This window comes from Chiloscyllium plagiosum, chromosome 4 (assembly GCF_004010195.1).
Source record: "Chiloscyllium plagiosum isolate BGI_BamShark_2017 chromosome 4, ASM401019v2, whole genome shotgun sequence".
Classification (NCBI taxonomy): Eukaryota; Metazoa; Chordata; class Chondrichthyes; order Orectolobiformes; family Hemiscylliidae; genus Chiloscyllium; species Chiloscyllium plagiosum.
Window position 1 is genome coordinate 27595890 of NC_057713.1, and position 12279 is coordinate 27608168.

At 43.5% G+C, this 12279-nt stretch overlaps 1 protein-coding gene across 1 annotated transcript in view; it reads right to left on the reverse strand.

Annotated features, from left to right (window-relative positions):
• Window positions 1-1060: 1060 nt before the first annotated feature.
• Window positions 1061-12279, reverse strand: part of LOC122548773 (SCO-spondin-like) — an 89576-nt gene continuing 78357 nt past the window's right edge. The window contains exons 23-26 of the mRNA XM_043687540.1: window positions 7048-7218; window positions 6549-6628; window positions 5824-5993; window positions 1061-1202 (exon numbers count right to left, since the gene is read on the reverse strand). Of these exons, the coding sequence (XP_043543475.1) occupies window positions 1061-1202; window positions 5824-5993; window positions 6549-6628; window positions 7048-7218 (563 nt within the window). The remainder of the gene's footprint in view (window positions 1203-5823; window positions 5994-6548; window positions 6629-7047; window positions 7219-12279) is intronic.

A 12279-nucleotide genomic window follows, 5' to 3' on the forward strand; every position in this document is an offset into this window, starting at 1 on the left:
ATCATGCTCACTGATCTGTAGTTACCTGGAATATCCTTACTACCCTTCTTGTACAGGGGGACAACATGAGCAATCCTCCAGTCCTCCGGCACCTCACCTGTGTTTAAAGATGCCACAAAGATAGCTATTTCCTCTCTTGCCTCCCTCAGCAACCTGGGATGGATCCCACCTGGTCCTGGGGATTTGTCCACCTTAATATCCTCTAGCCTACCCAACACAACTTCCCTACTTCTGTCAACGTGATCCAGACTAATCAAACTTCTATCTCTAATCTTAACATTCATCATGTCCCTCTCCTCAGTGAACACTGATGCAAAGTAATCATTCAGAATCTCACCCATTCTATCAGGTTCGGCACACAGCCTTCCTTCGTTATCCTTTAGTGGACCAATCCTTTCTCTAGTTACCCACTTACTTCTTATATAAGAATAAAATGCTTTGGGATTCTCCTTAATTCTGCTCGCTAAAGTTATTTCATGACCCCTTTTAGCCCGCTTGATTCCTCATTTAAGATTGGTCCTACTCTCCCAACATTCCTCCAGGGCCCTTTCAGTTCTTAGCTGCCCAGACCTTATGTATGCTTCCCTTTTCCTCTTGGCTAGTTGTACAATTTCTCCTGTCATCCACGGTTTACGAATCTTGCCTTTCCTATCCTTTGCCTTCAACTGGACATGCCTATCCTGCATTATCTTCAACCTATCTTTGAAAGCCTCTCTCATATCAAATGTGGACTTCCCTTCAAATACCTGTGTCCAATCCACATTTCCCAGCTCCTTCCTAATTTCGATATAATTGGCCTTGGCCCAGTTTAGCACTCTTCCCTCAGGACCACTCTCATCTTTGTCTTCAAGTATTCTAAAACTTACAGAATTGTGGTCACTGTTCCCAAAGAAATCCCCCACTGCAACTTCTACCACCTGGCCTGGCTAATTCCCCAACACCAGGTCCAAAATGGCCCCTTCCCTTGTAAGACTATTGACATACTGCTCCAAAAAACTCTCCTGGACGCTTACGAATTCTATCCCATCCAGCCTTCTGACACTAAGTGTGTCCCAGAACCTTACAGGTGACGAGCTGAATAAATTCTCCAGATAGGGGCCAGTAGACTGAGAGGTCGAGTTGTTGAAGGTTGGTGAGGGACTGGACAATACTTACCAGGGCAAGGCATGTTGGTACAGGCTAGTTCTCCGTTCACACAGGAACTAAAACAAAACAAAACAAAAAGAAGTTCACAATCCAAGCCTAATCTTTCTGATTTCAAGTCTGTCACTAAACAGAAGGACAAGCCAGGGAACTATAGACCGGTGAGCCTGACCTCGGTGATGGGCAAGTTGTTGGAAGGAATCCTGAGGGGCAGGATGTACATGTATTTGGAAAGGCAAGGACTGATTAAGGATAGTCAACATGGCTTTGAGCGTGGGAAATCATGTCTCACAAACATGATTGAGTTTTTTGAAGAAGTAACAAAGAGGATTGATGAGGGCAGAGCGGTAGATGTGATCTATATGGACTTCAGAAAGGCGTTTGACAAAGTTCCCATGGGAGACTGGTTAGCAAGGTTAGATCTTACGGAATACAGGGAGAACTAGCCATTTGGATACAGAACTGGCTCAAAGGTAGAAGACAGAGGGTGGTGGTGGAGGGGTGTTTTTCAGACTCAAAGCAGAGTTTTCTATTACATTCTTGACTAGGAAACAGGATGTAAATTACTCCTGTCCGAACTCCTAGCCTCTGATCGGCACTCATCACCATTTTATGTATGTGGCTGGTCCAGTAGAACTGGTCAATGCTAAGCCCTTAGGATATTGGATGGTGGAAGATTCAGCCATGGTCATTCCATTGGATGTCAAGGATAATTGTCAAGTTCTCTCTTGTTGGAAATGGTTACTGCCCAGCATTTGTGTGGTATGAATGCCCCTTATTAAGCTTAGAGATTGCCCAGATCTTGCTGTATTTGAGGACGGACTATTTCAGTAGTTAAGGAGAAGTCCTGAAAGGTGGTGAACATTGTGCAGTCATCCACAATATCCCCAGTTCTGACCTTTTTTGATGGAGGGAAGAACATTGATGAAGCAGCTGAAGGAACTCATGTAGTATTTTCTTTGGGGATAGTGGGTGATGTGATGGTTGACCTTGTTTACAAAATTATGAGGGGCATGGATAGGGTAAATAGGCAAAGTCTTTTCCCTGGGGTCGGGGAGTCCAGAACTAGAGGGCATAGGTTTAGGGTGAGAGGGGAAAGATATAAAAGAGACCTTAGAGGCAAGTTTTTCACGCAGAACGTGGTACGTGTATGGAATGAGCTAACAGAGGAAGTGGTGGAGGCTGGTACAATTGCAACATTTAAGAGGCATTTGGATGGGTATATGAATAGGAAGGGTTTGAAGGGATATGGGCCGAGTGCTGGCAGGTGGGACTAGATTGGGTTGGGATATCTGGTCGGCATGGACGGGTTGGACCGAAGGGTCTGTTTCCATGTTGTACATCTCTATGACTCTATGACTCCACATTTATACAAGCTTCCACATTGCCATGATCTGTGGCTGGTGTTGTGGCTGAGTGCAGATGGGAACACTGGAGTAGGAAGAGATCGTTCTGCCCTCAATCCAGTTCATCCATCCATAGTTTCATATGGCCTCCAAGCCCCTTCATTCCCCTCTTGGGAAGAGTTGGAGTCGGAGGTAGGGTCCCAGCAGTGAATAACAGATGGAGGGACTGCACTGACTGGAAATAATTCCTCACTGAATTCAATCAAAGGAACTTTCTGTGAAAACTGATCAGGTTTTGAGAATAGAACTGAGGGTGAAATCTAATCTGACAGCAGCATTCAGCCACACATTGGGAAAGTTATAGCAAGCAGATATAGTAAATAGAGGAAGGCCAATATTTCTGAATGCCATTACAAGGTCAGTGGGAAGCGACAAAAGAAGTTTAGCCCACGTGCTGTAGGTAATCCAACTCCGCCCTCAGGGAATAAATTCCCAAATATTGGCCCAGTGACACAGAAGAAACAAAGATATATTTCCAAGTCAGGGTGGTGAGTGGCTTGGAGGGGAACTTGCAGGGGATGGTGTCCCATTTATATGCTGCCCTTGTCCTTCTAGATGGAAGTGGTCATGAGTTCTGGAAGGAGCTGTCTAAGATTCTTTGGTGAATTTCTGTAGTGCAAATCAGAAACAGGAAAAGACCAGTCACTTTACTGGGAGTTTTTCCACAGACCGCACCCCCCCCCCATAGCAACAGAGACATGGAGGAGCAGATTGGAAGACAGATTTTGGAAAGGTGCAGAAGTAACAGGATTGTTGTAATGGATGACTTCAACTTCCCTAATATTGATTGGAACTTCCTGAATGCAATAGTTTGGATGGAGAAGATTTTGTCAGGTACGTCCAAGAACGATTCTGATTCAATATGTATTTAGGACAACTAAAGGGGAGGCCATATTGGATTTTATGCTCGGCAACGAACCAGGTCAAGTGTCAGATCTCTTGTTGGGAGAGCATTTCGGTGATAGTGATCACAACTCCCTGTCCTTTACTGTACTCGTGGGGAGGGATAGGAGCAGATGAGATGGGAAAGTATTTAATTGGTGGTGGAGGGAAATTACAATGCTATTAGGCAGGAACTGTGGTACATAAATTGGGAAAATGCACAACAGAAATGTGGAGTTTGTTTAGGGAGCACTTACTGCGAGTGCTGGATAGGTTTGTCTCACTGTGGCAAGGAAGGGATGGTAGGGCGAAGGAACATTGGATGACAAGAGATATGGAACATCCAGTCAACAGGAAGAAGGAAGCTGACCTAAGGTTGAGGAGACAAGGATCAGACAGGGCTCGAGAGGGCTACAAGATAGCCAGGGAGAAACTAAAGAATGGACTTAGGGAAGTGAGAAGGGGCCGTGAAAAAGCCTTGGCAGGTAGGATTAAGGAAAACCCTAAGGCATTCCACACTCATGTTAGGAACAAGAGGATGGCCAGAGTGAGAATAGGGCTAATCAGGGCTAGTGGAGGGAACTTGTGTCTGGACTCGAAGGAGATAAGGGAGGTCCTCAATGAATGCTTTGCTTCAGTATTCACTACTGAGAGGGACCTTGTCATTTGAGAGGGCAGGGTGAAACAGGCTGATATGCTCAAACAGATTGATGCTACGGAGGATATGCTGCAAATTCTATGGCTGGCCCATAGAAGACAAAGAGGGACAGTTGATGGGAAGTATTCATCCCAGAGATCCGTGACCAGTGACATTCTGCAGGAATCTGTTCTGGGTGATTTTTCTGAATTACTTGGATGAGGAAGTGGAAAGGTGGATTAATAAGTTTGTCAATGACACTAAAGTTGGTGGAGTTGTGGATAGTGTGGAGATTGTTGTAGATTGCAATGGGACATTGATAGGATGCAAAGTTGGGCTGAGAAGTGGCAGATGGAGTTCAATCTGGAAAAGCGTGAAGTGATTCATTTTGGGAGGTCGAATTTGAATGCAGAATACAGGGTTATAGGCAGGATTCTTGGCAGTGTGGAGGAACAGAGGGATCTTGGCGTCCATATACATGGATCTCTCAAAGTTGCCACCAAAGTTGATAGGGTTGTTTACAAGGCATATGGTGTGTTAGCTTTCATTAGCAGAGAGATTGAGTTTAAGAGCCGCAAGGTTATGTTGCAGCTCTATGGAGTCCTGGTTAGACCACACTAGGAATATTATAGCTATGTTTATGTTGTGAATCCAGTTAAGTTTCTGATCAATGATAACCCCCAGGATGCTGTGATTCAGTGATGGTAACACCACTGAATGTCAATGGGCAGTGGCTAGATTGTCTCTTGTTGGAGATGGTCAAATGTTACTTGCCACTGATCAGCCCAACCTGGATATTGAGGACTGATGAAGAGGGTTGAGGGTAGTAGCGTATTGGATACTGTGCAGACAAAATTCAAAACTCATCCAATAAAGCATGAGTTAGTGAAACTAAAGTACATGGAATCAAATGGCCTATAGCAACGCAGAGTCAAAACCAGCAAAAGGACACGCAACACATAGTTATAGTCTCTGTCTGCAGCGAGCAGGTGATGACATTCTCCAGGTGATGGTTTCCTGAAAATTTTTTTTTGATAATAATAAGAACCTCGACTTTTTGAAAAAAATGTATTTATTCTTGTACAGGATGTGGGCTCATGGCTGGGCCAGCGTTTATTGCCCATTGTGCAGGATTCTTGTGCAGGATGTGGGCTCACTGGCTGGGCCAGCGTTTATTGCCCATTGTACAGGATTCTTGTACAGGATGTGGGCTCACTGGCTGGGCCAGCGTTTATTGCCCATCTCCAATTGCCTGGAGGGAAATTAAGAGTCAACCACGTTGCTGTGGGTCTGGGGTCACATGTAGACCCAGCCCAAGTAAGGATGGTAAGGTCCTTCCCTAAAGGACACCAGTAAGATAGGCAGATACATAGCAAATACAGTTTAAGAGAAACAAGCATGAAGTTGGAATGGAGTGTGAGAGTAGAATTCAACTGAGAGGACAAGACAGCTTGAGAAGGTTATTAGCTCCAAGCAGGCAATTTAGGGTTTAACTAGCAAAGTCATGGGTCAGTGTTAGTAGAAAAGCTTTCCTCAATAAATTTACTGAAATAGATTATCTGGCCATTATTCCATGGTTACTTCAGGGATATTGCTGTGTAACCTGGCTGCCATATTAAATTTCATTCAGTAAAAAGTGTTTTGGAATGTCTTGAGGTTGATGAATACCCTATATCATTGGGTGATATTCTATTTAATGCTGACTTGAGCAGCCTCGACCAGGAGTGTATTTGCTGATATTTAATAATAACTCACCAGGAGTTGCAGCTGTTAACCTGAGGTATAACTGTTCCCGGTAACAATCTTGTCCCTGTTCTCAGATCCAAACATGTACAATCCTTTCGTTCAACACAGGACGATCCATTTTCATTTAAAACCTTCCCATTTGTACAGTAACAGCCTGGCTCACAGCTCCATACACATCGCTGAAAACCAAGCAAATGGTCAGAAAGAGTAAAACACGCAGAGACACGGTGAGGCATGGCCACAGGTCAGGAATGGCTTTTACTGGGCATCCCTCGTAGGTGCAGGAGGTTAAAGAGGGGGTCGTTCAGAGTTAACCACATTGCTGTAGGTCTGGTGTCACATGTAGGCCAGACCGGGTAAGGATGGCAATTTCTTTCCTGAAAAGACATTAGTGAACCAGATGGATTTTACAACAATCGACAGTAATTAAATGATCACCTTAGAAGAGATTTTCACTCCAGGATTTTAATGGATTTTAATTTTACAGCAGCCTCAATGGGATTCGAATCATATCCTCAGACTATTAACCTGGAATATAGCTTACTCTTCCAGTGACCTTACACCACTACATCCCGACTCGGACCCTGGCCAGTTTCCAGTCAGTGTATGGTTGGTACCCTCACTCTGATTGGACAGTCAGGGTCCTTGCTCTGATTGGACAGTCAATGATAACTTAGGTGGTTCCTCTGTTGAAGTGAACTTTTGGGGTAAACAATGATTTGGGTTTTACTCACCGTGAGGTCATCACAGCTCCGGGGGCAGGACGGTCCACATTGGTGGTAGACAGAGCCCACAATTGAAGAACAGTTTACCACTGGAACAGAATGAAGTAAATTTCAGGGTAAACTTGTGAGACCAGGAACCTATCACCCCATTAACGTACTCAACAATCTCCTGGCACCTCCCCCAGATAGAGAAGATCCCACTACCTGTAATCCACTCCACCTAGTGGGTGTTCCAGAGTCTCCTCACCCTATCGACAACCATCACTGTGTCACAGTGACCTTCTGGTAATCTCTGAGATTACTGACAGGAAGAGCCTCAGTCGGTGCTCTCTATAGACACCAGCCTGATCCTCCTAATGAGGATCCATTCTGGATCTCAGGATTCACTTGTAAATCTGCGTTCCGACTCTAAGCTCCTGCTTATCTCCAAGTGAAACACAGGGAAGTAAACAGCCTGTGAGAGGACCTACTGATTTCACACGATCTTTACCTGGACAGTGACCTTTACCTGGACAATGCTCCCTGTGGCACGGCTCAGTTCCAGAGCTTGGACCCTCACAGAAATCCCCATCTCCCTGGGGAGGGGGTCTATCACAAAGCCGGCTTCGAGATCTCACACCGTCCCCACAGCTTCGTGAACAATCACTCCACAAGGACCACTCTCCCCAGGCACCAGCTCCTAAAGAAAAACCACAGAGTTCAGGAACACAGTCACTTCAGGACAACAAGCAACATTATGTGGAGAGGGGACGGGGATTGGATTTCAAAGAGTTATAGAGTCACAGAGATGTACAGCATGGAAACAGTCCCCTCAGTCCAACCTGTCCATGCCGACCAGATATTCAAACCTAATCTAGTCCCACCTGCCAGCACCCGGCCTTTATCCCTCCAAACCGTCACTGAAGATCCGTGAATAGTGATGTTTTTAAATTCAAATACCCCCCCTCCCCATCCCCTCAGTAATAAAGACCAATATTCTTTTTTAGTCACACAATACAGAAGCAGTTCTTCAGTCCATTGTGTCTGCATCAACAAAACCTACTCTAAATTTACGCTAGTGCCACTCTCTAGAACTTCACCCATAGCCATGAATGTTATCCTTTTTAAATACTTGCTGCACCTGCATGCTAACCTTTTATGCTTCCCTCACAATAACATCCAGATCCCTCTGTGCTGCCCTTTTTTGGAAGTCTCAGAATCATAGAATCCGTATTGTGTGAAAACAGGCCATTTGGCCCAACAAGTCCACACCAGCCCTTCAAAGAGTAATCCACCCAGACCCAATTCCCCAATCCTATTACTCTACATTTACCCCTAATGCACCTAACCCACACATCCCTGAATACTATGGGCAATTTAGCATGGCCAATTCACCTAACACCTGCACACCTTTGGATTGTGGGAGGAAACCAGAGCACCCAGAGGAAACTCACGCAGACACGGGGAGAATGCGCGAACTCCACACAGACAGTTGCCCAAGTCTGGAATCAAACCCGGGTCCCTGGTGCTGTGAGGCAACAATGTTAACCACTGAGCTTCCGGGCCGCTCTGTCTTCATTTAACTAATAGTTTGCCTTTTGATTCTTCTTACCAACGTGCGTGACCTCATACTTTTCGACATTAAACTCCATCTGTCAAGTTTTTGCCAACTCATTCAAACTACCAATATCCCCTTCACAGATTCCTTATGTTCTCATCACAATTAGACTTCCCACCTATTTTTCGATTATCAGTAAATTGGGACACATTACACCTGTCCCCTTCCCTCAGTCATTAATATCAATGGTCTATAATTGAGGCTCTAGGGCTGGTCTTTGCAACACTCCACAACTAATGATATTAGTTATGTCATTCCACTCTGATAAAGTCACATTAATCCTGGCTCTATCTTCTGCATGTCAACCAATCCTCAATCCACGCTAATACATTGCCACATAAACATGAGCTTCTACCTAGTGAATAACTTTTTGTGTGGCACCTTATCAAATGTCTTTTGAAATTCCAAATACCTAACATTAACTGGTTCCCCTTAATCATCTCTGCTTGTTAAATCCTCAGGACTCCAGCAAATTTGTCAAACAGGATTTCCCCTTTCACAAAACCACGTTGAGTCCCTTTGATTAAATTAAGCTCTTCTAAATGGCTTGCTGTTTCTTCTTAATAATGGACCCTGACAATTTCCCAATGATTAATGTTAGACTAACTGACCTATAGTTTCCTGATTCAGGGTATCACATTTGTGGTTTTCCATTCCACTGTGTTATAGACTAGGCCAGACCACTCAAAACATTCTAAACAGGCAGCCCAGACCATAACTTTGAAATCTGTTTCAGTAAGTGTACAGTGAAAATTACCTAAAGTTAGCAAGGTTGACTACCAGGTTTAAAAACTGACAAAAATTTATTCATAAAATTACTCAATGAAACACAAAGAACAGAATAAAGAACCCCTACAGAACTTAGTCTATCCAAACTAGACTAAATTATGCTGTTCCAAATATACAGAACAGTCCCAATAAGCAAACTCCCTTAGAAACCAGTATAAATGCATAGATCAGATGCTTATAGGTTAAAGTTAGAAGGGCAGAGAGAGAAAGAGAGAGAGAAAGAGAGAGAGGGTTTATTTCCACACAGCTCACTGTTGAACCCCCAACTGGTTCTTGACTGAACTAAACTGCTCAGCTAGAGAGCTGACCTCTCCCCTTTCATTACACAGGTCACTTCTAAAACATGACCATTTTGGCCTGAAGTCTCATCTGTTTACATATAAATAAAAAGGCCTCTCAATCCCCTTTAATCTCTGTACCAACCCAGACTAATCGGAACTGAGAGTGGTTTATTGCCCCTCTGAAAAAAAATGATATTGTATCCTTGAGAAAAGGAACAACTTTTAGAAAAAAGAAACCAGCTTTGTGATACCTCCCCCTTTAAAAAAGTGAATCATCAATACCAAAAGATGGCTTCATTTTTAAAACTTTTCAAAAGCCCGGTTAGTAGTCTAAACACACGTATACACTATAATACCTATACACATGCAAACATGCACAACCACATGCAAATTCAGGCTGTGGCACACCCACCACCGAACACCTCCGTATCTCATTCAAGTTTCGACAATGCATCGGTAATCACATTTTCTCATCCTGCCACCTGCACAATTGCCAAGTGGAACAGCTGCAACAACAAGCTCTATCTAAACAGGCTGGTGTTTTTGTCCTTAATTTTTTCCACAAATGTCAATGGGCTGTGATCAGTGTATACGATTGTCTCAGATGCATTGCTGGTAACATAGGCACTGAAATGTCGTAATGCCAACACCAAGCTTAAAGTCTCTTTCTCCACTGTTGAATATTTCTGTTGATGAATGTTCAACTTCCTGGAACAATACCCGATGGGTCTTTCTATTCCCTCATCATCCTCCTGCAGGAGCACCACATCGACCCCCACATCACTGGCATCAATAGCCCCCTTGAAAGGCTTTGTGTAATCCGGTGTGGCTAATACTGGGGGCAGTGGTTAACAGTTTTTAGGCTGTCAAATGCCTTTTGACAGTCCTCTGTCCATTGAAACATCTTGCCCTTTTTTAACAATTTGGTGAGTGGAGCAGCTACACCACTAAAGTCTGGCATAAATGTTCGGTAAAATCCATTCAATCCCAGGAGCCGTAAGGACCCGCATTACTGCTTTATTCATTGACGGTATGGGAAATTCCCCAATTACTTTCATTTTGCATCTCGTGGGGTCATTTGTCCATGTCCAATAACATGGCCCTGGAAGGTAACTTGGGCTTTGGCAAATTCACTTTTAGCCAGATTTACCATCAAGCCTGCCTTCCAAAGTTGATCGAACAAGTCCGATAAATACTGTAAATGTTCCTTCCATGAGTGACTAAAAATCACCAGGTCATCAATGTACACCACACTGTTGGGTAATCGGGCATTGACCTTATTAGTCAGTCTCTGGAATGTGGCTGGAGCGTTTTTCATACCAAATGGCATGACTTTGAACTGATAATAGCCCATTTGGCATTACCAAAGCCGAAATTGCCTTTGCTGTCTCTGACAGAGGTACTTAGAAATTTAAGTTGCATGTCCCACTTTTTTGACAGTCCTCCAACCGTGGAATTGGATATGCATCAGTCTTTGCAACAGCGTTGACTTTGCGATAGCCCACACATAACCGTTGGGTACCATCTGGCTTTGGCACCATGACTATGGGTGAGCTCCAGTCACTGTAACTCACTTTGATTGTGCCATCTTGGAGCATGTGCTTTATCCCCTTCTGAACCTGTGCCAACTTTAGAGGTTATGCCAAGAAGGATGTTGCTTAATCGGAACAGCATCTCCGATATCTACATCATGCGCAATTAGGTTAGAACTTCCCAGTTTATTTTCACGTTTCCTCATGTGATAAAAATAACTCTTTCAGGTCATTTCGATTTTCTTGTGGAAGGTAACTCAATAATTTATCCCAATTTTTGACAACTTCTGCATTGTCCAATTTAATTTGAGGAATGTCCAATTCAGAATCCTCTGAACGTGGTTCTTCCTTCTGTGCTGTAGTCATTAACACCTTCTCTTCTTGCTTTCCTTCCCTATAGAAATACCTTTTGAGCATATTCACATGACACACTCTGTGAAACTCCTTTCTGTCTGGAGTCCTTATCAAGTAGTTCACCTCACTCAATTTCCTCTCAATTTGATACGGTCCACAAAACCTTGCTTTTAAAGGCTCATCTGTTACTGGAAGTAACACCAATACCTTATCCCCAATTGTAAAATTGTGAATTTGTGATTTCTTATCTGCTTTCTGTTTCATTGTACGCTGTGATACTTTCAAATGCAGTCCAGCTAATTCTCCAGCTCAATTTAATCATTCTCTAAAATGTGACACATAGTCCAAATGGGTGGTCTCTGAATGCTGACTTATTAATTTCTCCTTAAACAATTTTAACGGTCTTCTTACTTCATGCCCAAAAATTAATTCAAATGGACTGAATTTGGTCGATTCATTCGGTGCATCTCTGATCGCAATAAGTACAAATGAAACTTGTATCTGGATCTGGATAGTCCTGACCTTAAGCCCTCAACGTGGTCGTTAGTGTTTGATGCCATCTCTCTAGCGCCCCCTATGATTGCGGATGGTACGCAGTAGGTTTGAATTGCTTTATTCCCAAATTATCCATAATCTCCTTGAATAGTTTGGATGTGAAGTTTGATCCTTGATCTGACTGGATCTCTATTGGCAGTCTGTATCTAGTAAAACAATTAAGTAATTCTTCTACAACCCTTTTAAGCTGTGATGTTGCGTAATGGGATTGCCTCTGGAAACTTAGTTGACACATCCATTATTGTTAATAAATACATATTCCCACTTTTTGTTTGAGGTCAGGACCTATGTAATCAATCAAGACTCTTGTGAAAGGTTCCTCAAATGCTGGAATAGGTATTAAAGGGGCAGGTTTTATTACTGCCTGCGGTTTTCCAATGAGCTGACATGTATGACACGTCTGGCAAAATTCAAATTTGTGTAGTCCATGCCAGTAAAATGTCTGTATTTTAGCTATTGACTGAGCATATTGCAGCGCTGATGAAAGAACTCGAGGACCTTAGGCTCATCCGAGAGAATGAGATCTTTCTGGACAAGACCTTCAGCGAGGTTATTACACCGACCATACCAGAAGAGAGCAGAAGAGAGCAGACGATGAGGAAGGCAGAGAGGAGACAGGTGCAAGAGACCCC